This window comes from Alexandromys fortis, unplaced genomic scaffold (assembly GCF_014885135.2).
Source record: "Alexandromys fortis isolate MF-2015 unplaced genomic scaffold, M_Fortis_MF-2015_v1.1 scaffold_64, whole genome shotgun sequence".
NCBI lineage: Eukaryota > Metazoa > Chordata > Mammalia > Rodentia > Cricetidae > Alexandromys > Alexandromys fortis.
The window spans coordinates 6,849,663-6,875,913 of record NW_026067976.1 but is presented as its reverse complement, the minus strand read 5'-3'; the positions used below and the strand labels follow the sequence as shown (position 1 = coordinate 6,875,913).

Genomic DNA, 26,251 nt, shown 5'->3' with positions numbered 1-26,251 from the left:
GCAGGCGAATCCTCTTTGGTGTTTCTAGCACAAGGAAGAGCCTTTCCCCCTCTTCCTGCTCAGGCAGGTGAGCGGAGGTACATCTGAGAGCTGGATGAGCCACTAGGCTTGGCATAGGTCATGTGTGCCGTGGGATGCACATTCTGACAAGTGGAGACATTTGTCTGGTCTGTTCCTGAAGTCTACCCAGAACAGATGAGACTTGACAGACTCTGAAAATCTTGTTAATTTCACAACTGTCTCTTCTGCTCCGCCAGGGTAGCATGCTAGATAGGAAGCCCTAGATGCAGAAGGCGCTTCTCGTGATGCAAGCAACTGGATGATATCTTGCAAATAGGAATGGTGACACTTTCTTAATTGCAGATGACAATATCCATTATTCTTAGAAGGAAAGTACACTATGGTAAAAGTGAAAAAATTCACATAAAAAGTTATTTTTATTCTCACATAAGTATGTATGTGTGTGCATGTATGTGCATGTGTGTGTGTGCGTGCATATGTTTATGTTGTATGCACACACCAAAGCCAGAAGATGACAGTCAACCCCCTCGTACTAGAGTTATGAGTAGTTAGGATAAGCAGGACAGCATGGGTGATTATCTAGAAAAGCTCTAAGTGATTTGCCCTGCTGAGCCATCTCTCTAGACCCTGACATTGGCTTTTCACAACAAAATACAAATATGTATCAAATATAAACGCACACACCCATACAAGTTGAGAGACGAGGGAAATATGGCAGAATGTCAAAGCTTGGAGAACATAAAACTATTTCTGTCACTTTTCATTTTTTTCAACTATTTTGCATATTAAAGTATTTTATGGAAAAATTCAGATTCCTGAGAATCCCCCAAATCCACTGAATCAGACTCTGAAAAGTAGACATTGCTACTGAGTATCTGAAGCAAGTTTTAGCCCATAATAGTTGAAGGCTATTGAACCATAAAGTTGAACTCTAATAAAAGAGTAAATACAATTTCAAAAGTGATTGTTTTAAAAGCTGATATTTCTAGGAAGTAAACCAACTTAGTTAAAGGCCCAAGTTTCTTTGGACAAAGACAAAATCAAACCAAAATGCACTAAGTAAAACTCTTGCTTCACATGTGTGAGGTTCTGGAGTTAACCCCTTGGTAGTAGCTGCAGCAGCGGCAGCAACAACCAAAGGAGCTGAGTAAATCAGAAGGGAGCAGTGTAGCTCCTTAGCAGTAGAGAAGAACTCGGTAGATCGTCCAGGTAGAAGAACGCAGGCGCCCGAGTGCGGTGAGGGAACAGCCCAGCAGCCGATTCTCACAGTCTGAACAAGCGTTCAGAATTCATGTGGTGCCATTTTTGCTTTGTTTTGCTATTTTGCCTGTTGTTTGCTTTGTTTTCCAGTGCTGGATTTGAGCGTAGGACTTTGCTGGGTATGGTCAGAGATTCTCAGTCACTCTGCATCTCCTGTGGTCTGGCAAAATCACCTGTGTGGCTTAAAACATGTAGACCAAGGTGCTGCTGGCCCCCGGTCTCACCTCCAGGTCTTAAAACAGTTTCCGTATTTCAAAAGCTCAAGTCTACTAGAATTATAGTAGAGACACAGGGTTAAAAACAGTTGTCTGTGCAATAAAACCCAAACTCCTCAAAAAGGCACCGTCTGTCTTCTTGAGCAAGGGAGCCAGAAACGGCCATTAAAGGTACCCCAATGAGCCAACCCAATCCCGAGGCTTCCTAGATTCAAAATGTACTTATTTTGAATTAATACAGCTGTGGGCTAGATACATTAGCAGACTTTAATTAGGAGCCCCCGGGAACTGCAGATAACTGAATATTTGGAAATGAGGTGAGCCGGGAGAAAGGCACTAAAGTGAGACCGGAGGAAGAACGCAGATCATTGTCGTTTTCCTTACAATGTTGCCATCATCTCACCACCCTTAAGGGCAAACAGGGAAATGGGCATGGAGTCTGCTTTCGCCTGTTAGAGAACCCTGTAAAGACCTACAACTACAGCTCACGGTCCCAACCGCGTTCCCGGGAGGACGGTTTACCAGCGTGCTACGATACCAAGCTAGGAGGATGCACGTACAAGAGGGCATCCTTTGCCTGAGGAAGTGTTCACTTCCTTGGTTGAACAGGAATCCAGGATTTTTGCATTGACGTGATTGCATTATGCAAAACATGGCCACTGGAAATTCTTGTTTTCTGTCATTGGTCTTGAAAGAGGTGTTTCTTTTAGTTGGTAGACAAAAGGAAATCGTAATAATTTTCTTGGAAAGTATTAGCCCAAACCCTGTCCAGGTGGGTCACTGCTGCGTGGTTTTTTTTTTTTTTTTTAAACCAGAGAAGGAGGAGAACAGGGAGGGGTAGGATGGAAGCCATTGTGTGGCAATCTGAGCTGAACGGCTGGGTGGGGACTGGAGGCCTGGTTTAGGAAACTAGCCTTACAGGAAGTGTCCCTAGCTCAGTGAGGTTACTCACCCTGTCACCTCCCCAAACTCCACAGTGTAGATCCAGCTCAGACAAGACAAATGGAAATCATGGGCCGCGCTCAAAACCATGACTCCTGTCCCCAGCACAGAAACCTGACTTTCCAGCCTGTGCAGGAAGAGGCGTGTGCAGGAGTGTTCGAAGGTTTCTCCGGGCATCTCTGACCTCTGCTCTTCCTCCCTGTTTGTTATCTTGCGGTACAATTGTGGCGCCTGGGAAAGCTCTGAGATGCTCAGGGAAAATGCAAAGCTTTCTGCCCTGAACACTCCCAACATTTGTGCACATTTCCGTGGTTCAGTTACCCCTTTTACAGTATTGTAATCAAAAACTCCATGACGCTTACGTGTGTGCACTGATATTCACAAGTCCCACACATGTAGCTACCCTTCCAAGAGTATTCATGAAACATGGTCATTTATACCCATCTTATTCCTTTAAAACACTAAAAATACGCATTATGAATTTGTGTATACATATAATATAAAACAATATATCAGAGACAGAAGTAGAGCAAAGACGTACGTAACACACAGGACTTCTGTTAGAGGGCTTATGAACTAGAGAACAATGACAGCCAGATAGCAAGCAGTACGGCTGTGGGTGATGCTGGTCTGGGCTGCCCAACAGCCATCTTTTCCTCTTTCTTCATTTCATTATTCAATTATCTTGGGCATTCCTGATCGTACTCAGCTCTTTACAAAGGGAAAAGTGGAAAAGAACTGTCTGCAGAGCTGGGGCTCAAGTCTCAACACACTTGCAGGTTAAGACATGGCTGGACATCATCTTTCTTCTCTGCTATAGACATTGGCCTGCAGATGATGGAACAACAATCACGGTGTCACTGAGAAGAGCTTGTGGAGATTGGCAGTAACAGGCAAAAAGGAAGGAGCCCATGTCCCTAAGGGAGTGTAGAGATTCTGACTTGGCCAGGCTCCATTTTCAGTGAAATAAGTCCTGTATAGTTTAATACCTCTGGGCTGTTTTCTAGCACCAAAATCGAAAACACATTACTATTGCTACTTTAGAAAAGGCTTGGGACCACAGGATGAACCTCAGGCTTATCTTGTGCTATAGGTACATGCATGCCTTTACGTGCATATGGTTGCATATAGCATAGAAGTTTTATATTTACTGACATACACATACTTTTTTCTATCTTGAAGCAGCGTAGGAAGGAACTGGAGTTTGGGGGTCATTCACCTCCTGCCACTCCCTAATAGTGACTCCTTAGCAAGGTGACTATTGTGGGGGCCTGATCGTCAGCAGCTATAAAATGGTACTGAAATCTCTATTCTGTGCATTTTCAAGCAGATTCAATGAAACTATAAAAAAAAAAATCTCTCCCCCTACGTGTGTGTGTGTGTGTGTGTGTGTGTGTGTGTGTGAGAGAAAGAGAAAGAGAGAGGGAGAACTTGTCACTGCTCTTGACACATTATATGTGTCATACATGGGACATACATTAATACTGTACCTTTTGTACCTACAAACCCATTATCAATCTCCTACCTGCTCCATACTAGACTCCTCTAGGCACTGACTACACTGGGGAAAAGATACCCTGTTCTCATGGAGCTTAGAATTCAGTTATCGATACAAACAAAAGTATAATTACGGCCTGAGATGAAATATGATATAAAGAAGCACAGTGCCATGGAGGTGTGGAGCAGTGAACTCAAGTTTGACTGGGGTTATGGAAGGCTTCCCTCGAAAAACAGTTTCCGAGTTTGGTGGTGGGATTTTGGAGGGAGCAGCACAATACGCTTTATAAAAGACTGAATGGGAAACAAAAGCATGTCTTCTCTTGCTCCTGTACTGTCCACTTCAAAGGTCTGGGATTATGTCCAGTTAATCATATGCTTGTTTATTCATATTCTTTATGGTGTGTTCATCACAGACACACATAAATATAGGAGACTGGATGAATTAAATTCTTAAAAAAATTTCTTTGTTTTTATTTTATGTGTATGGACATTTTGTCTGCATGTTTATCTGTATACAATGTGTCTGCAGGGCCCTTGGTGAAGCCAGAGGAGGACATTGGCTCTCCTGAAAGTAGAGTTGCAAATGGTTGTGAGTCACCATGCAAGCACTTGGGATGGAACTCTGGTCTTCTGGAAGAGCATCCACCTAGTGCTCTTAACCTCTGAGCAACCGCTCCAGCACCAATGAATGAATGAAGTCTTTAATTCCAGGGGAAAAAACTAAAGGAGTGTAACCGGAGGTTTCTCTCCCACCTGCCAGTTCCTGAACAACCACTCTGAGGTTTAATATTAATTAAAAACTGCTTCTTACTGGATAGCTCTACATATAAATTAACCTGTTTTAGTAATCTATGTATCATTACATGCCCCGTGGCTTGCCCATAATGCTCTGGCATCTTATTCCTTCAGCGGCTGCTGGCATCTCTCTGACTCCACCTTCTTTCTCCCTGTATTCAGTTTGGCTTTCCTGCCCAGTTCTAGTCTACCCTGCCATAGGCCAAAGCAGCTTTATTCATCAACCAGTAAAAGCAACACATATTCGCAGCATACAGAGGGACCTCCCACATAATAAGACTTGGGCAGAAAACTGCCCTGCCATGCGTGAGACTGTAGATTCCATTCCCAACAACACTCACACAGCGCACACTCACATAACTGGGAAATGTCCACTAAAATGATTTAAATCATGCAAACATATAGTAACGTCTCAATGATTAGAAGCCCTTCCCTGTGCCTACAAGAGTCGCTGTCTTATCTGGTTCACACATCATCTTTGCTGCACACCGAAAGGCTTGAAGTAGAAGGAAACGTATCCCGTTTATCTTTAAATAGCCTGAAGTTTTTAGTGTAGAGTGTTGCTTAGAATAAATATCCTAAAAATTCAGGAATTGAACGGCATTCTTAATTATGGATTCAATGAACAACATGTCAAAGAAAATCCTGTACCTCGCCTTGGTGGAGGGTTACAACTCCAAACACAGAAACTGGCAGTGATGGCAAACACCTGTAACCGTGACGCTTGGGAGGTGGGGATAGAAGAATCAGAAGTCCTAGGTCATCCTCAGCTACACAGTGAGTTCTAGACCAGGCTGGGGTATATGAAATCCTTTATTTAAAATAACAATATCAATAAAATTAGTACCTTCAAACACCATTGGAATTAGGATGGCCATGTGATTCGTTTGGGCTAACCGTGGGATAAAGGTCATTTGAGTTACTTCCAAAACAGTCTTCAAAAATAAGTGCATGATCTTTTCCTTTCTTTGTCTCAAGAAGTTTCTGCCCCTGTCAAATGCATAGGCCCTGGAAGAATATGCAGCAGACAACCAGTGACAAACGCATTATGCCTGAAAAACAAAATAGACCTGTGTCAACAAATGTCACAAGCAAGTGCACACTGGGAAAACAAAGTCCTAAATCTCACTCGGCTGCTCTCTGCAGAGAATACTGAATGTCAGCTTAGAAACATTTAGGAAAAAACCTATCAAAAGGAATTGGAGATAAAAGATAGGATACTGTGCAGAGAAGAGACTGTCATAGGCCATTAAAGGAGAATATGTCACCCATTAAAAGGGCACCGCTTTAATGTCCCCACTTCCAGAGACCACTCAATAGAAAGCAACCTGTCTCTATGATGCTTCCCTGCACATAGCATATAGACATTTCATTTTTCCCTTTACAGTTGTTTGATTTTCAAGTTCCTTGGCCATCCCACCGCAGGAGTGGAAACTCTACAGGAGCCGAGCATCCATTTGACTTGCGCTCCAGCTAGTGCACAGCGTATATGTAACTGGGGAGCCTTTGATGAACAAAGCATACCCACAAAGACAATAGTGTGCACTACTGAGCAATGTGTATACAAGACTGCCAAAATACCAGAGGAGATCCAAAGTTAAAAGCACAGATTCGTGTGAATGAGTATCATGGAGGGTAGGTCAAAGGTCATTGTTGGGTGTCTTCCTCATCATCTCTCTGACAGGATCTCTTGCTGAGCCTGGAGCTTATGGATTTCTCTGGGTTGACTGGTTCATCAGCTCCATGAATGAATGCACGTACACACTGATACACACACACACACACACACAAAGCACATATGACAGGGCTAGGTTTACAGATGTGTTACCTCTTAGCTTTCATGTGGCTACTAGGGACATGAAATATGAACTCAAGTTCCAAGCTTGTATGACAAGCACTTTACTGACTGAGCCATTTTTTCAGCTCCAACCCTCATTTCCCTCTCTCTCTCTCTCTCCCTCTCCCTCCCTTCCTTCCTCCCTCCCTTCTTTTCTTCCTTTCTTTATGAGAGAAAAGTAAAACCAAAATTTAGGATGGCGTTCGTCGAGAGGACTAATAAAGTGATCGCTATGTTTAACAAAGAACCTGGTCCAGGGACATACTCAGAACAGCTTGGTGAGACATCTGCAGTAAGAGACCTGTGAGACATAAAGCTAAAGTGATAGAGGAGGAATGAGAGTACTTAATACAAATAGACATTCTACTGGGAATGTCAAGTAGTTGGATCAGAAGACCCAAGTGAGGTCCTTGATTATAGCTTCTCATGGGCGCCCTGTGTAAAGCATCAGTCAGAACTACAAGTGGAAAGCTTCCATGTCTAATGTAGTCCCCTAGCTATGTGAGGAAAGCAAATATATCTGGACCAGAGTGTCACAGAAAGAGCGCTGTCCTGTCAGCCTTCACCATGTATGATCTAGACACATACTGAAATACAGCTATAAGGAAATCTAGATTCTCAAATCTATTAAAAGAAAGGAAAATGATGCCCGTGCACATTTAGACAAAGTCACTTGAACTTTCAAGACTGGCTCTTTTTACTGGCAAAATAGGTGACTGCCTGCTCCATGGGTTTCTTGAGAGGAGTAGATGGCTTTAAAGACACACCTGCTGTCTGAGGGATACACTATTTGTGCGTTTCCTCTCAACAGTGTCCTATGCTCCCGTGTTTTATACACTGAGCCACTGGACACTGCTTTTTCTTGCAAGTAAAAATGTTTGTGAATGGGCACTGTGATGAGGTTCCCACAAATCACTTTATGAATGCAAGCTGTTAGCCGTCTATCAGCTAGCACATCTGGAGTTGACGTGCGAGGGAAGAGCAGACCAGAAGTTTGAATAAAATTAATAATTGTTTGGAGCTTGGGCTTGAGAGTCTATTTGTAAGTATAGATGAGTGGGATTTGTGAGGGTGTAAGGAGGAGAAGGGGACCCCGATTGACAGAGATGGGTTTACATAATCAGGGTTAGGCAGTTTCACACGAGACAGATGCTCAATAGCTTTTGGCACCAAAAAATATTGACCAGCTGGGATATCATTAATGCTTAACAATTTTATGCTTATGACCACATCTTGGCCAATTAGGTTGTCTTTGACCACCAAAGGGTATAATACATTCTGCTGTAAACGCCACATGTGTATCTCTGTAGCGCAAATTCTGTTACATTGATATGTTGCACAGTACACACTCACTATAAATGCGTTTGCTTCTTCAGAGCGTCATGTTAGATGGTGATTTAAGAGGAATCAAATTAAAATGTAAAATTAATTTCTTTATAAACATAATTAGTCATTACTCGGGGAAATGTGGGGGTGTGAGTGTGTGGGTACTAAAAGCAAAGGGATCTAAATCAAGTAATTTCTAAATAAATATTCAAAAGCTACTATTAAAAAGTAATCTGGCTGGGAAGAGGCAGTACTGTGTAATAGCCGGACACAAATAAATGGAGGCAGGGAAGAGGCAGCTGCTAAGAGACAGTGACTGAATGACTTACACAGGGGTTGCTTGTGACATCAGAAGCCCATGAAGTCATTTCAGAAATAGTCCTGAAAGACCAATACCAGACATTTATGTGACACAGTATTTTCAAGAATTCTTCGTACACTAAGATTTAATACACCATTCCGATCACATTCAGAACTTGAAAGTGAAGGATCTGTGGCGTTCTCTTTGTCATACACACGCTCTTCCACCGTAGTTAGAAGCCCACCTTGCCACAAGATTCAAGGGGGATGTGAGCAGAAGATGTCACCTATAAACCGTTTCCCTTCAAAATGACTTGCAATGTATTTGAGACTTACTGGGTTTCTCAGTAACATCCCCGGGTGGCCTTTGACTCTAATACTGTTCATGCATTTTCCTCAAACTCTGAGAAATGGCTTGGTTCCTAGTGCCTGAGCCCCCTCCTTGTATAAACTGCTAAGAGAAGCATCAGAGTTCCCTCTTTAAAGTCTGGAACCCACAGTAAAAGCTTCGTGTGCAGTACAGAAAGCAAAGAAAAGATAGGGGCCATCAAGCAAGTTGCTTCCCACATTTGCGGCAAGAACCATTCAATACAATCAAAACGTTCCCTAAATCTCAAAGGCAGTTTTTCGAAATATGCAAAATCCTTTTAGAAATCCCTCTAACTGAGAACTAGGTGTTACAGTGTGTGCCTGAAAACCCAGCACCCAGGAAGTGGATCCAGAGAATACAGTCATTCCTAGCCATACAGCAAGTCTGAGGCTAGCCCAGACTACATAATTCCCGGTCTAAACACAAGTGAAAAAAAAAAAAAAAAAAAGAGTGGGTGCTACTTCCCCTTTATGTAACCACTGAACATTTCCATATTGAGCAACCCCCGCTTTTTCTGTTGGGGTTTTGCTTTCAGCGGTAATCATGGGACAGCTTCGGAAGCTGAAGGTCAAGGGATGAAGGACTCCTGGGAACCGGCTGGTAGGGCGTGTCCCTCTCCCCGCTCTGCCTGAGCCATGCAGTGGCATTCTTCCACCTGCATCACCATCTTGACCACGGGGATCGGGCTGGTGCAGTTCAGCCTCAGGTGCACGGTGGTGAACTTGGCGGGCGAGCAGTGGGAGCAGAAGTTGGAGGGGAATGGCTCCGTTCCAGGAAAATGAATGGACCCGCATTTCCCAAAGCAGAGGTTGTTCGGCACAACCACTTTCTCACAGTCTTCGTGGACAATTATCTGAAAGGCAAACAGGTTAGGTCATCTCAAGGCATCTCATGACACAGAAGGATGATTTAGAATGACCTAAATTGGGAATGCACTTTGTGATATCCAAGACAGGGAGTCCATTAGGGACAAAGCCACCTCACCAAAGCTTTCTTTATCGCGTAACTCATCAGTTAGCCTCTAAAAAGCCTAAAGTTAATGTGGAAATAATTTCCACTCTAAACAACATACTTTAAAGATCCATTTAGTTGGATATAGCCAATTGGAAACGAAAAGCTGCATAGCAGCCTTCTTACTTAACCACCATATCCCACCGTTCTGTTCTCCATAGTGCATTGTGCACAGCAGTTTTTCAGTAAATACTGGCCAGTTAACCAAGGAACAGGCCAGAGACCATGAGTTCAGTTCTGTCCTGTGTTATGGGAGCTGTGAAGCAGTCAGGTCTACAAAGCAGCAGAGTCATGATGTATATACCTACGTTACATCACCTTTGCTGCTTTTCTCATAACTCCAGATACCCAGTTTTATGTGTCTTCTGAAATATGAGTCAAACGCCTTCATTTCAATTTAATTAGCAATAGAATTAAAAAGTAACAATTTCAAAGGGAACTTGATTGCCCGAGTCTTAGGAGCAATTTTCTAATTGCACACGGACCGGCAAAGCAGATATTATTACTTGATGATTGACTTGCCATTGCTACACAGGCAATTGCCTTAGAATACTGCCTAGTTAATTGGGCCGTGTTACTAGACTGTAAAATTTTAGTCTCTCCTTGCACTGCTTCTGGTTCAGTGTCTTTTTGATGCATTTTCTCTACTTTAACTTAGCATTTGGAATGTAGGCATTGCCAGGACTGGAGAAAGCAGAATACGAGAATGTTCCTTTGTCTTAAGAGTACAGAACTGGTCTTGGTCACTACAAATTAGCCAGCAAGAGTTAGGAAGCCAGATAAGGAAAGAGATGTCACTTCACATTACGGTTATTTCTGAAAACCTAAGAGAAAGTAAATTACACTCTAAATTATGTTTTTGCTATCACGATGCCAAGAAATGATAGTGAGAATCACAGCCTAGAGTTTCTGCAGGAGCATTTTCAAGGTCAAATAATTTCAGCAACTATTAAAAGAAAATTGTCATGGACCTGCGAAGTAGTAAGGTGTGGGCGTCAGAAATGAAGTAGGGCACCCAGGGAGATAGCTGGGGTAGCCCACTTCACCTCCAGTTTGATGTACTTGCCTTTCTACCTCTTCATGAATATAGAGATAAGCTGTAAGGTAGTTCTGGTAATTGCTCTGAATTCTCAGGGGCCCGAGAGCATAACCTTACTTTTCTCTATGGATGATAACCAGTAAAAATATACACGTTCAACAAACTCTGTGCCTTCAAAACGGCGACCACCAAGACTGACCGTGCCACTTGAAGCACTTCCAGCATCCAGGACACAAAGGAGACGTGAGAAGGAAATAAGGGAAATGAGGGAAATTAATCACATTTTGCCAAATCCCACAACGAATACCCGAGGACCAAACGGGGAACAGGCAAGGCACAGTCTCTTGTCAGCCTCTTTTGCATTTGTCCTATCTGTCCCCAAGTCTTACAGACTCTGGCTGTTTTCCCCCTACAGTGCATACCTGGTTGAAGGGCACTGTCCTGCAGGTCTCCTGATGTACTTCGTGGCTTTTGATGGGCAAGATGACCCCCTGCGAGGCCGGGCCCTTCCTGAACATGAAGCGATGCCAGAATTTCTTGGCTTCCTCCTGAAGAGGGGACCTCTCCACTTCCCTCTCATCTGCTGCCTGAGTGAGGGCCTGGATCCCCAATGAGACATGATCATTTTCCACATCCTTTCTGGAGTGAAGTTCTGTCTCAGGTTTCTTCCAGAGTCTTCCAAGCCTGGACAGCATCTTCTCTCTCTGCCGCTGGCCTTCCCCAGCCAGACTGGCGCCTAGGAGGTGTGGCACTGCCACAAACAGATCTGGCTTGTCTTCTCCCTCCTCACGGTTGGCCATGTGGAGATCTCTGCGACCCCTTTCCAGGAGCACAAAGGAGAATGAGCTCTGGCAGCCGTCTACACATTGGCCTGCCTTCCCCAGAGGCAAGAGCACAAGCAGCTGAAGTAAGAGGAGATACATGCTACCAGGGCCCAGAGACTGAGATTAGGTTCACAGATGGCCAGGCCCAAAGGAGAGGGGCTCTCTTTGTAGGACTGCCGCCAGGACATCCCATATATGCTACCTGCCTGGTAGGGTGGGAAGGCAGGTGGTCAGCAGGCAGGCAAAGCAAACACATTAAGTGTTTGCTTACATTATGCAGTGCTAATGGTGTCCTGCCTTCACTTGGTTCTGTATTTTTGAAGCCCCCCAGGGAAAGCCTGAGACCCGGGGGTTAATTAGCTGGTGGCTTAGCTGTTGTCTGAGACCTAGGAATGGCTGTGCTGGCAAAAACAACTTGCTCTTTGTCTGAATTCCTCATCATTGTCATTAGAAGGAAAAACAGAGCCAGCGAGCATTTGCTTCGCATCTGCATGGAGCTGGGGTAGAAGAGAGGCCCGCATGTGTTCGCTGGAGAAGCATTGCAGGCAAAACAAAACAAAAAGGCCATGTTAAGCAAAAGCCCAGGCCTTCACAGGAGAGAGAGAGAGAGAGAGAGAGAGAGAGAGAGAGAGAGAGAGAGAGAGAGAGAGAGAGAGAGAGAGAGAGAGAGAGAGAGAGAGAGAGAGGATCAGCTTTGTGGCGCAGCAGCCTTCTTTGCCTTCTCTGTATTCACATGTGGAAGGAAGCCCCTTTGGTCACAGCTGAGTTAAGAGAATGCATCTTCCTTATCCACACATGGAGACTCAGAATCCTAGAGTTAATCCTTTCACATTGAGAAACAAACCCTGAGTGCCAGATTTCACAACTGGCCAGAGATCCGCAAACTCTTCCAGTTGTTCTCCACAGGATCCCCAGTGACAGAAGCTGACAGCTCATCCATCAAGGACCATAATGTGTCCCTCAAGCCCCTTAGGCATCATCGTTATTATTTTCTCGTCTTTAACGGAGCCAGGCTTGAGAAATGTGGAGTACAAATCCAGGCTTGATCAATTGGGGGAGGGGAGGGTGAAGCTGGAGTGGGAGGTCCTTACCTGACTGAATCCACATCTGCCGCAAATCTAAGTAATTGGTGATCAGACTCAAGATGGAGACAGACACAACTCTCCAGGGACTAAGGGGTTAAGTGACAAATGATAATTTGAAATTAGCCCTGGGTACAAGAAACAGATCAATATTTTACAATTCGGTCTACCTTCCCAAAATAGTGTCCCAACTGGGAAGCCACACCTTCGCTTATCTCTCTTGCCCCTTCTGTTTAGTCACACAGAGGTGACTGGGAATGTACTCTCCCTTTGTTTTGCGTGCAGCTTCTTTCTACACATTCCCCACTGGGACGTCTTTCCAGGCATTTGTGTTCTTGATAGTTGTCGCTGAGTTCTCAGAGGCAAGGCCTCCCCTAAGCCGTTTGCCAACTATGCGTAAACGGATTATCATTTTACTAGAATTCTAAAAGACATGTACTTGACTTGTTCCAGACGCCAATGGTACTTTCTCTGATTTTCACTAAAGGGACGCTGCTCCGTACCGCAAGAACATTAGTGTTCATCGTTTGTTTTTAATAGTCTTTTTAAAAATTTGCCTGATAGTTGAATTCCTTGGCTCTTCTCAGTTGCCCAATGCAATGAGCCCTCCAGAGCAGCCATTAGGTCTTCTGGTATTATGTGTGGTATGAAAACCAACTAGGATGAATCTCTTGGTTCCTGTTTAACTTCACTGTCCAGTGACTTAAATTCCACTACCATAAGTCACACAGGGTCTTGCCTGACCCAAACGATTCTAACCCAGGGATTCTAACCTGGGGTCTCATCTTACCTGGCTCTGGAACTACTGGCTATTGGACACAGATGGAACAATTTCTGTTGAACAGACATTTGTAGACGACTTTGTAGATGAAGAGTCAAGATGGATACTAGAAAGTGACTAAGATGCTAAAGACTGGCTCCCGCCTAATGCGGGTTAACTATGCAGGGCACGGCTCTCTAACTTTATTGCCTTCGGTATACCAGTCACTCACTTTTAATTTTCCTTTGGTCTTAGCTTCCCCTCTTCTGGGCCCAAATTTTGGAACTCATAGTTGCCGATTACAGATCACTCCCGGAGAATTTCCTTTGGCTCTTCCGTCCCTTCCTGCTGCTCAAGCCTGCAAGTACCCTGACTGATGAGAAGTCTCCTGCGGAAGAAGCATGAAATGAAAGGCCGTCTCCAGCGTCTCTTACAACTCAGAACAGGGAGGCTCGTCTTTCTCAGTGCTGTAGATTCTCATCCTTTCTATTTTCCTCAAAACATAGGATAGAAGTAGTACCATAGGAATATCAGATTTTTAATGCAAAATAAGGCAGAATCCTTTTTAACATTTAGTTTATCTTTTGTTGTGTGTGTGTGTGTGTGTGTGTGAACACGTCCTCAACATGTGGAAGTGAGGACAGCCTATGGAAGTCCATTTTTTTTCTACCATGTTGGTCCTAGGATGAAACTCAGGTTATGAAGCTTATCTGCAAGTGCCTTTACCCACTGAGCTATCCTGCCAGCCCTTTTTCCTTATTTTTCAAACAACAAGGACAAAGGTAAAGTAAGTGGTTTCCCTTCAAACCATTTTCCCAGTAATTTAGTTCAGTAAGTTATTTAAAATATAAAACTATTTCTAACATCATTCCCTAGCCCATCTTACAGAAAGAATATATTCAGAAGCAGCTCCTTCCCCAATTCTGTCCCGCGCCCTGGACTCATTCATTCATTCATACGAGGTATATGTGAGTTCCAACACTGGAGAATCATAGGGACTAATGACAAGGACGTCCTTGTCCATGGCTAGTATATGCTGTAATTTGTAGAGTTATTTAATTAATAAAAGTGTTCTTTAGTCAAAATATAAGACTTTAGGTAGACACCATTCTTATACTAATCAGGCTTTATCAACTATTCCCAAATACCAGAACACATCAGAGTGCATACTGTTTCTCTTCATTTTATTCAACAAGTATTCACTCAGCACAAAAGAATATAGTAGACATTGTACATCTTTTCTTTCTTTTACAGTAGGTCAGAAGTAACCAGATTCAATAATATAAAAAAGTTCCACGAGAAAGTGTGAGCCTTCCCCCGGTTCCTTCTCCTTCATAGACAATCTGTTATTGCCATGATCAGCTGCTACCTGAGCTTGTGAATAAATAGTTTGGGCACTGTATGTCTCTAGACTTCACCAAGGACAATACCGCCCCTGACTTGTCATTCTGAGTGGCCTCTGTGTCCATAGGAATGGATTGTGACCGTGTTATACCGATAACGTGGCATTGGCATCACATGGATGCCCACCCAACCCTGTTCTCACACAGTTGTTCCGACATCATCTAGTCCTGCTGTATCACCATAGCACACAACTCTAGCCAAATAAGGTTTATGTGAACATTCATTTAGCATGTGTCCCTACTCCAGATTTTAGTTGGAAAAAGATCAAATAGATGGGTTCTTGCCACCATCTCAGGCTGTAAGTCAGTTCCTTTCGCAGTGCAAATGTGCAGAAGTACTGGTTTGATGAACGAATGAGGTCACCAATTAACTTGTATCTCCGAATCTTCAGGTCCTCACTTCCTGTTATATCCAGCTTGAATTCCATGGTTCATAAATTCGGATTTCTGTACTGTTCTCTATTCCTGGCCCTTTGCTCTGTAGACATGAAGCTATTCACCTATACTGGGCCCATGGCCTCAGTACAACCATACTGCTGTCAGAGACAATGGGAAGATGGGACAGATTGGTTCTATACAAAATAACTTTCTCTCAACTCTGCTCCGTGCCCTTTTATTACTGTAGTCATCTCTTGATTTTCCATATAAACCTAAACTCCAATTATCTAACACCCGGGTGCTCTGTTCTGCCCTCATTTTCAGCAACTGACCTTACCCCTTCTTATACAGAGAAAGACAGAAGTCTCCAGATAAGAGTTTCTTACCTGTGACCTCAAACCCTGCCAGTTCAGTGTGTCCTTCCCTGTCCCCTAGAATCACATCCTCTCCACATAGCTCCATAGCAAGGTCTCCTCCCTCAGCATTTTCATAGTGTGGGACAGCCTCAGACTCGTTCAAACTGTCTCCGGTGTTTTCATCTGCATTCACAGCTCAGCAATGGGATTGTTTGTTCAAATCCAACCTCCGTGTTCTTATCTGCTTGTATACCCATACACTAAAGTCAAGTCTCTATTTCTTTAAAACCCTCTCCCTCCTTCGAGGACCATCTCTGCCTTCCTGAACTTCAGCAACATTTAAGTCATTTTTTCATGAAGTCGGTCCTCAGTAGACTAAGGTCAGAAAGGAGCATCAGAAAGAGGGTGAAAAGCCATGAGTATCTCAAAGCTTTCAATTACAAGAGCAGCCTGCTGGTGGTCTTGAGAAAGGTGTTTTTTGTATAGTCTAGGTAGCTCCCCTCTGAGAGCTGAGACTGGAGACGTGTGCCCCGATTGGGGCTAATTTCTTCTTCATTCAGTTGTTCAGTGACAGGTAGAGCTGGGCTTACTAACGGGCATCTTCTTCACCACAGAGATGACTGTTCAGGGTAAGGCCTACCATTCCTGGGGTCTGCAGGATCCAAAGCTTCAGACACAGGCGTTTTATTGAGCACGTTTTCTGTTTCATTTCTTTTCCTGGCCCAAGTTCTACAGTTAGTTTTGTGATGTTTGTTTCAACCTCCCAAACGTAACAGCAGTGTGGATGGAAACTTCTGACAAGAGTCTGGCTGGACTGTGCTTTCTGAGAGGGGTCTCTGTCCTGGAGGACTTTATCCTTAATTCTCCATGCTTAGACTCTATTTTAAAATCAAATTTCCACTAAATCTGGAAGGATTCAGAATAAACCATTCTTTATTTCCCAAGCTGGCTGCATCTCAGAGTGGGTATCTGAACTTTGTCATACGGCTACAGTTCGTAGATAACTCTCGGGGGACGGGTTTTGACGGTCCTAAGAAAGGTAACTCAGGCAGGAGGACGAGGTGCCTGCCAGGTACCACTAGGCAGCTTGTGGGTTGTTGTGCCCCAGTTGGAAGATGGAGGTGGTGTATCACCAACAGACAGCGCAGGGGGCATCTGTCTGAAAACGCTTTCCCTCCTGGCTGCCTCGCCAGTTTCTGCTTATACAATGCAGGCAGCTTGGGGGAGCCATATTGTCCCTATAAGCTCATAACACATGGACAAATGATTAAAAACACATGGAAAACAGTTCCGCAGCTAAGCTGCAATTCAGATGGGACGGAAAATCAACTTGCAAAGCTTTCAGCTGACTCAGGGCCAAGTGTAGGACAGAATGCCGGAGGAGTTGCCAAAAGAAAGTTGTGTATGTGTGCATGTGGGGGGGGGGTGCAAATCATGGATCAGAAACCTAAAACAATGACGCCTTGTATTGACAGTCCTTCTCCGAGGCTCCCCAAAAGCAGGCACCAGAATCAACTCTTTGAAAAATATTAAAACCTTTATTTCATGAAAGGTTTTGGACAGATTTATATTTTCTACCCTCTATAAATAAAAGTTGGCTTTACTATCTTGGCAATACCTATGCAGAAACATAATCTTAAGTATCTGTAACATAAATATTAAAAAATTACACCTACTATTACCTCTAGGTGTGGGAATTAAGTAACAAGATGGTAGGAGACAAATTTAAAAAAAAAAAAAACAGTGATAATAAAATGGAAAAATTGAGCAACCTCCTGGCCAGGGTTTGCTTTATGCTGTTTGCCTGAGCCTGGGCCCACGTTGACCATAAACTCAGGAAGGCTAAGAACATTTACACAAAGTTCAGCTTAACTTAATGCAAAATGCTAAGAAGGCTTATTGTATTTGGTCACTCAAATGGCCTGGATTCTGCTGGGTAGGAAAGCAATGGGCAAAGGTATTTACTGGGAGACTCCCCTGCTGGTAATTAGCTTTTCCCTGAATCCTTCCTCACTCCCACACAGGCCCAGCCACTGCTCTTCCCATGCCTCGCCCCATGTAGATGATTATTGATTTAATGCAGGATCTATAAATACATCCTTTCCCATACATGCAACAAATGTATGCTTAAATGCTAAATACCAAAGGAAATTTCAAACTGTGGCTCCAGAAGCCACGCTCAGGAAATTGCTAACACCCAAGCTCAGCCCATTAGCACAGCAAACACTCCTGTCAGGTGAGACATCTTCCCTCCATTTAGTTCTTATTAGAATGGGATTTGTGCACCACAGTTCTTATCTGAAAGCAAAGCATCCTGGGACTTTCAAACAGGACTTTCTTAGTCATCTGGACGTCTCCTAAAAACAGTTCCACACTGAACACAAATGCCTTAACACATGGGAAAGTTATCACTTGTAATACAGAACCTTAAAACCCCAGTTCTCACCCACCCCCCCACTTCCTCCCCCTGGCTGCAGTTAGTCACTGGTGTGATTCTGAGAAGAATTATGCTAAGTGAAAGAGAAGGGCAAAAATAGGAGAATGCAAATGTAGTCCCTTTATAGAAAACTCTAGAAGTTACAGCCGATCTGCAGTGACAGAGAGCCCATCAGGTATTGCCTTGAGATGGAGAAGCAAACTGGACATAGCAAGAGACTGAAAGGGAACATGAGGAAAGTTTTGAGAGACGTGGATGCATTCACTACCTCAATTATAAGAAATGACATAAACATATTATACCAAATGATACATGTTAATGTAAGTTTATTATCTGCCAATTACATACAGTATCAACAAAGTTTCTTAAAGGAAAAACAACTGTAGGTGGTGGTGACACACACCTGTAATCAGAGCACTTGAGAGGGCGGACAGGAGGGTGGACAGGAGGGTGGAGAGTTCAAGGTCACCCTTGGGTAAACAATGAATTCAAGACAAGTTTGGGCCACACAAGACCTTTTCTTAAAACACACACACACACACACACACACGTGTCCCTCATAAATACAGACAAAAGTGTCTGAAAAAACTCAAGAGCATATGCAAGTGGATCATACATCTCAACCAAGACACCACTGAGACAGCAAAAGGACAAGCCAGGGATTGAAAGAAAGCATTTTATTATTCAGAGTAAAACTCAAGCTCAAGAATTTTTTAATAGGGCAGATAATTGAAGAGGTATTTCATGAAAGAAGATATATAGATGGCAAATGCACACATGAAAATATGACCAGGACCACTAGTTACCAGGACAACGCCAGTTCAGCCCATGGTGTGGTAGGAAGGGATGGGCACAGTAAGTGCTGGTGAGTATGTGGCAGGGATGAAACCCTTGGGTTCTGGTGGGAATGGAAAGGGGAACATACAGTGCCTGGTCCACCCTTGGGAGAAGAGAGCACTCGTGCATTCAGAGACTGACACGTGAGTTCACAGCAGTTTTGTTTGTCACAGCCCCAACTCTAAACAGCCTGCATATTCACCATTGTGTGCACAGGTGAACAAGCTATGTGGGTATCTCCACAAAAGAACAAAGCAAAAGAGCTTTTGACATAACAAGATCAGAAAATTTCAAACTACCCATTGAGATGCTTCAGTTGTAACACGATTTCTTTGGCTTGCTTATGGTTTTTTATTGAGCTTTAATAGTTTGTTTCAGAGACTTCATCTATTTTGTTTTGATTACTGCATCTACTCTACTAAACTATGCTTGATATTTCCCGTTATTGCAAGAATGACTGCAGACCTTAGTGCTGCATGCCTCATTCCTGGTATTGGCAGTCAGTGTCTTTCTTTCCTAATCAGTCTGGCTAGAACTTTACATATGGTTCTTTTTAATCAAAGCATCATTTTGACTTCACTGATATCATCTACTATTCTTCATTCTTTTCATTGGAGTGCTGGGATGGAACCCAAAACCTTTCACAGGCTAGAGTAGTCCTCAACAATGGAGCCTTTGGGGTTTTGAATCATGGTTTTACTATATAGCACAGGATTAGTCTTGAACTTGGAATCCTCCTGGCTCTGCCTGTATAGCCCTGACATTCCTCAGTGTTCTAGTATGACATTTGTTAATTCCCTTCTTTGGCCTCTTCCTTGTCCATTTCTCTGTTTTTTGAGACAGGGTCTCACTATGTAATAAATCCTTGCTGACCTGGAACTTGCTATGTAGATTATGTTGGCCTTGAATTCACAAAGATTTGACTATCTATGCCTCCCGAGTCCTGAGATGAAAGGCATGTGCCACCACAGCCAGCGTGCTTCTTCTTTTGAAGGTAGAAAGGGGTTATTAAGTGAAGATCTAGTTACTTTTTAATATAAGGTCTTACTATTATAAAATTTCCCCTGAGCACTGCCTTAATGGCACCCCACAAATGTTGACATATTTTCGTTTTTTTCCAGATCAAAATACTTTTAATTTTTTTATTTTATCCATAACATACACATTAAAGAAGTGGTGACTGAATCTTCCAGAAACATTTTTTGTTACTGATTCCTAATCCAATTCCATTATATTCAGGGTATATACTATACTAGTCTTGAAAATATGCAGACACTTTATTTTTATGCCCTAAAACCTTGTCTGCCTTGGTAAATGTTCACATGCACTTAAAGACCGATTTTGACACTTCTGGATGGTTCCAGAATCTCAGCTATGTTAATGCAGTTAGCCATATCCACGTTTCTACATCCTTATTGATTCCCCCACTACTCATTCCACTAATGTTAAAGGAGCATTGACATGTCAGACTGTGACTATAGATTTATCCATTTCCCGCCTATCAGCTTTTGCTTTACATATTTTTAAACCTTCTTACCAAGTGCCTGTATGTTTCAGATCACAAGGCTCCCTTACTGATGTATCTCTTCGTATTATGAACTAATCTTCGTTATCCTTGGCAATATTCCTTGCTCTAAAATTTATACTGTCTGACATTAGTATAGCCACTCCAATGTTGGCTGGGCTCAGGATGGCATATCTTTTTCAACTCTTCTACTTTCCATGGATTTGAGTATATTAAAAGTATGTTTCTTAAAGGGAATATGCGGTTGGGTCTGAACATAGTTTTTCTATTCAGCAAGTTGAGCCAGGCCGCCCTTCTGAAGGCCACAATGCAGGTGGAGCGGGAGGGAAGGCGCACAGGGCAGCGCTTCTTGGAAAGCGTTGTGGGTACCACGAGGCCACTAATGGAAGTGTTGGTTGATCTTTGTTCCTTTCTGTCTTAAGATAAACTGAATTTTATTACCTAGCAGAGTTTAGAGCCTATAAAAACTGTTCAAAATGAACAGTTACGCCTAAGTTATGAGGACAGTATATTCATTTCCTGTGTGATCCTACTCTAAAGGCTTGTAAAATTAATTTCATGAAAACCATGGTGTTCTGGACATTACAGACAGCCAGACGCACTCTGCTGCTGGTTCTTTGCCATGATTGATGGGGAGGAAAGAGAAGATCAGTAAGGCAGCCTTGCCGATTTAAAACGACATCAAATTTCGTATTCTTAGCCCGTGCATCAGACAGGATCTGAGTGAGCACCAGGCAATCAAATGGAAAGTGTAACTGGGTAAACACACAGCAAACCCAACATCCCATTTCCAGCTCTTGAAACTGGATTTTATGTGGAGACTTTCCTAGCACCTCAGCTTGGAATTCATCAGGTTAAAGTGTTCTCTTCGGGGTTGGGGATGTAAGTCAGTGACAGAGTGTTTACCTACTGCGTACTGGTTTTAATTTCCAGCACCTCAACAAATTATAAATCCTCACCTCAATAGCGTTTAGTGGATTCCTGCATTGTATAATCAGTACCACTACCTAACCCCAGAGTATTTCCATCCTCTCAGAGGAAATTCTATACCTATTGCCAGCCAGTCTCAACCCTGCAAGTCCTCCGCCCTCTGGCCCACTTCGGGTTTATAGATTTGCCTGTTTGGGAAATTTCATATAAATAGGATCATACAATATATGATTTAGGGTGTGTCTTTCATAATTTTTATGACACTATCAAAGACATTGTACTAGAATACAATAAAGCCAACTTAATATTACTATTGGAAGACATTCTGTCTACCATTTGTGTGTGTGTGTGTGAGAGAGAGAGAGAGAGAGAGAGAGAGAGAGAGAGAGAGAGAGAGACAGAGACAGACAGAGAGAGTATGCTCACAGAGGCCAGTATGTATGTGTGTGTGTGGGGGAGAGGGTATGCACGCAATGTGTGTGTGTGCGTGTGTGTATGTGTGTGTGTGTGTTTACACATATAGAGGCTAGAGGCCAGAGTTGCTCTCCAGTGTTGTTGTTCAGGAGCTGTCCACCAGTGCCTCTTACTGGGACCTGGTCTTATTCTTTAGACTAGCCTGACCAGAGAGTCCTAGAGACATTCCAGTCTCTGCCTTCCCAGTGCTGGGATTACAAGCACACATACCCCTACACACAGACTCTGGCTTGTTCCAAGGGTGCTGGTTAAGAACACAGGTCCTTCTGCTCACATAGCAAGTGTGTTACTCATTTATGTCTCCATCCTGCTGCCTGTCATTCCTAAGATGCCAGTCTTGGTGCTGATTTCACATTATGACTTCAGAGGATCTCAGCGTTCTCTGTAAAAGGTGAGTAGCAGATAAGATGATATCGAAGATCTCGCTTTGATTTCTGTTCCTCCAAGAATCTGTCTTAGAGACACAAACCCCTATGGTTTAAGGGGAAGGTTAGAAAATGAATTAACTATATTTAAAAATCTTTGATCCTATCTTTTTAGTGGAGGCATGAATTTGATCATGCTGGTATTAATGATACTTGGCCTTGATTATAAGCTTAGGAAATGCGTACTCTTTTTGTAATCTGGAGAAACATAACAGAAATGATCCTGAATAGTTTGCCCTGGAATGTGTTTCCTTCCTGGTCTGAAGAGAGATGATATAAACACCAGGCTCCTCTGCAACTTTCTCCCTGGTAAAAACCCTCCCCGGGTAAACTGGGCAGTGGTGGTGCACTCCTTTAATCCCAGAACTTGGGGGACAGAGATAGGCACATCTCTGTGAGTTCGAGGTCAGCCTGGTCTATTAAGCAAGTTCCAGCACAGCCAGGGCTACACAGAGAAACCTAGGCTTTAAAACTTCCGGAAATTTGCATATAAGCTCTGTGTTTTTCTTATTCCACTCTCTACCATATCTCTTGATGCTTAAGACCATGCCAGGCGTAGAGCTGATGCTGCATACTCGCTCTCACTGAATAAATGCTGTATGAATGCACAGCAGTTAAGAGCTACCAGCTAGTCTAACCAACAAAAAGGTACAGACGTGTGGAGGTTTCACACCCATCCCTTCTCTAAAAGGCGTAGCATCATTAAGATATAAATTGATAGCGACACACACCTGGCATGCCAGCACTCAGGAGACTGAAGCAGGAGGGTCATGAGGTCAAGGCCAGCCTGGGCTACATAGAGAGAGACTGTCTTGAAAAAGCAAATAAAGTGGCAGAAGTAGAACAATACCTGGGAGGCTCCATGGAAAAATGGAAAATGGGAAGAACTAAAGGTTTGATATCTGAGAATTATACATGTTTATTTTGCTAATTTTTCACACAGCACTAGATACAGTGCATTCAATCTGCTACTTCATTACAGAGATTCATCAGCACCAGGTGATGGTTTACATTACACAGAATCATAGTGGTTGTTAAAATGCATAACGTATTTGGGTCGTTTGAAAAATAGAAATACAAATAACTGTTACTCAGTTTGTTTTGACCTTTGCAGGGGAGGAGAGGAGATGATTAACTCCAGAATATAAGATTTGTTAAAATCTTAAAGTAAAATCGTCGTAAAAATACACTCTGTATTCTTAAAAGATCAAGTATCAGAAAGTTTTGAAAAGTTATATACCACTGAGCTGCACGTATGCCCTTGCATGTAGGAAATTCCTGAGTGGGCATTCAAGTTAGAGGAGAAGGGCTGGGGACAGTCGGGTCGCACCTCCTTATGTCCTTCCTGGCTACTCCATCTCCAGCCATTCCTATTCAACCCCAACAGTCACGCCATGCCCGGCATCTAAGCCTGCCTGAATTCGTATGTTCAGACCTGATTTCTCAATTTGGCAAAGCTTTTATGATCAGAAAAATTTCAAAATGGTCTATTCCTAATTGATCTTAAATAAATCAAACAATTCTCTGTGCTAACCATTTGCAATTGCAGCCGTACCATTTTCATGGCAGGAGAGTATAGGAAACTGGCCATGCCAACCAGATTGAGCATGGTTGGCACAGTTTTCTATTCCCAGCTTTAAATAGCATATGCACCTTTAGAATGAATCCCTCACTCTCTGAACTGCGGGGTCCAACCTCTTCTCTTCACCTCGAATCCCACCTCTGCATAGTACAGAAGCCAATGGATCACAAGGAGCCAGGCTGGAGCCAGAGAGGAGGAAGGGTTTGGCCTGTTTTGGTTAAACACTAAAGGATCTTTATATTCCACATTTCTTTGCATTTTACTATCTACAGAGGACTCTAGACCTCTGAGGTAACTGGGCCCAACTCTGCAATTACATCCGGATTTCAGTAAGAGACAGAATGTCTGAGTCTGATCCTAACCTCTTTAGGTAAAATTGTCTATGAATTGAAACTTTGATAAATGAGCAGAAATGAGGCAAGCCTGTCATGTTTTATATCCAGAAACTGGAAAGACTTTCTTAAACCATTTTTAGTGTCTCTAACACTAGAGATATTATTATTCTATTTAAAAAGTCTGTCCTAAAGCTCTAGTCTACATGAACACCTCATTTAATTCTAAAGTTACACTGGTGCTCATATGACGGGCTATATTTGGCACAACCATATTTTTTAGTGATTATTAAAAAAGAAACGTTTTAATACACATTTCAAAAAGGACATTCTGACTTCCTATAATTAACCCCGGGGAATCCAGAAGGGATTGTTGAGAGAGTCACAGCATGGCTCATTGCTACAAAAACATTTCTCTCAACTGAGTTTATAAATTAATAAGGTCCCTTCTATTAGAGAACCTAGTTAGCAGAGCATCTCTGCAAATATTACAGATTTAAAAGCTTAAAGGCACATCAAAGTCCTCTCCAACACTGTGAGTTTCCAAAGGTTCTGGCTCCAGTATTGGTTTTCTTTGTTCACAAGCATAGTTCATGGGAATGCTTCTGAGGGAGGGGGTATTTTTCTTCTGTGTGTCAACCAGTATGCATATTTCCTCCTCATTCCAAGGGTCCTTTAAAAATATTAATCAGCATAGTAAATGGAGAGGGAGATACTGCTATTTCAAAATTCACATGGAAACCCAATACTTAACAAAGGAATGGCGCAATGCCATGACTTCATTGGGACAGAGCATGTTTCGTGAGTTGAATGCTTCACTCTCTCCAGTAGAGGCAGGCCCCTGCCTCCACCTCACTAGACCTGTGCAGTTGAGCATCCTCCTGAAAGGTTCTTTTATTCAAAAGAGGGCCCCCTTGTCTACCCACAGCCTCTAATTTTAAGTTTCACATTAAAAGAGCTCAAAGATATGAACCAACCCTCAGCATTCAATCCTGGCTGACTAGAAATGCAGGGCTAGCTTCACTCGGACTCTGGTAGAAGCACCCGCAATAGTGCTCTTTCTGGATGAGGTCTAGAAACAAAAGTATCTAAGGTCCATGTAAATCTGTATTGCCTGAGAGTTGGCATAGGAAAGAGTATGAATCTTCTAGAAGAAACAAATATTACAACCGATAATACCGCGGTTGTTTATTTAGAAAAATACTGAGATACATAAATTGTATCTCATCTTGAAAGACACACTCATCCATCTACCTTCCTGGGACTGTTGATCTAGCTTCCATGTTTACTTGATAGACTCACAAAGACAAAACCAGCCAGCCACAAAAATGCATTTCTACTGAGTAGTATACATAGACCTTGTAATTGAAAGGTGAGAAATCTCAGGTTACATTTGGAGTTTCCTTGAGCACACAAAACTGTGGGCCTTGCCTTTACTACAGTTCTTTGATTGCCATTGTCCTCTTTTGTGAACCAAAACACAGTTCTTCCCAGGCTTTGGGTGCTGAGGGGGCCCTCTCTTCCAGTTGGTGAAAGCAACGGGTTCACCTCCAATCCACTCCCAGCGGCCAGTGCGGGCTTGGTTCTTCAAACCTAATGTGAGGCAAGAGAACATGCCAAGTATTCTTAATACATTCAAACTTAGGTACTGTGGCTATCATATTCTTTTTCTTCTACTCCCCTTTCAGTACTGGTATTGAATTTATGTCTCTACACATGCAAGGCAAGTGCTCTACCAGTGGGCTAGGTCTCCTACCCTACTCTGCTATTCTTCACTCTTTTGAGTGTGGTCTTAGTAGTTCCCCAGCTCGTCTTGAACACATGGTCTTCCTACCTCAGACCTCCAAAAATAGCTGTAATTAGAGGTGCGTACCACCAAACTTAGTCTATAGTTGATGTGGGAGTGTCATATATCAATCTGTTGATTTCATTGGCTGAGCAATAAAGAAACTGCTTAGCTTAGCTTAGAGCATAGATGGGAGGAGGAAACAGAATAGAATTCTGGGCGGAAGAGGAAGTGAGGTCAGACTCTGCTCTGCTCCCGGAGAGACTCGACAGCTCTGCTCTGGAGCAGAGACGCCATGCTTGCCATGCTACACTCTCCCAGGATGGACGAAGGCTAGAATCTTCCTGGTAAGCGCACCTTGGGGTGCTTACACACATCATTAGAAATGGGCTAGTCCAGGTGCGAGAATTAGCCTGTAAGGGCTAGAGTTCATGGGCCAAGCAGTTCTTTAAATGAATACAGTTTGTGTGTTGTTATTTCGGGCATGAGCTAGCCAAGCGGCCG

At 43.1% G+C, this 26,251-nt stretch overlaps 2 protein-coding genes across 4 annotated transcripts in view; both read right to left on the bottom strand.

Annotated features, from left to right (window-relative positions):
• Nucleotides 1-8,966: 8,966 nt before the first annotated feature.
• On the bottom strand, nt 8,967-11,539 carry Cer1 (cerberus 1, DAN family BMP antagonist). Its single transcript, XM_050157468.1, has 2 exons — nt 11,039-11,539; nt 8,967-9,419 (listed from the first exon to the last, which is right to left on the bottom strand). The coding sequence occupies exons 1-2, from the start codon at nt 11,537-11,539 to the stop codon at nt 9,135-9,137; spliced, it is 786 nt and encodes a 261-aa protein (XP_050013425.1). The 3' UTR covers nt 8,967-9,134.
• A 10,050-nt stretch (nt 11,540-21,589) lies between these two features.
• Frem1 (FRAS1 related extracellular matrix 1) overlaps nt 21,590-26,251 on the bottom strand; it is a 153,545-nt gene continuing 148,883 nt past the window's right edge. The window contains exon 37 of one of the 3 annotated variants that reach the window (XM_050157416.1): nt 21,590-25,554. In XM_050157416.1, coding sequence (XP_050013373.1) covers nt 25,349-25,554 — 206 coding nt within the window. In that variant the 3' untranslated portion in view covers nt 21,590-25,348. The remainder of the gene's footprint in view (nt 25,555-26,251) is intronic. The other 2 variants (XM_050157417.1, XM_050157420.1) reach the window with 2 other exon arrangements.

Excerpts from the sequence above, each read along its gene's own strand:
- Cer1 (XM_050157468.1), bottom strand. The coding sequence starts at position 11,539 with ATGTATCTCCTCTTACTTCAGCTGCTTGTGCTCTTGCCTCTGGGGAAG. Across the intron at positions 9,420-11,038 it reads GGACAGTGCCCTTCAACCAG|ATAATTGTCCACGAAGACTG; the intron begins GTATGCACTGTA and ends TTTGCCTTTCAG.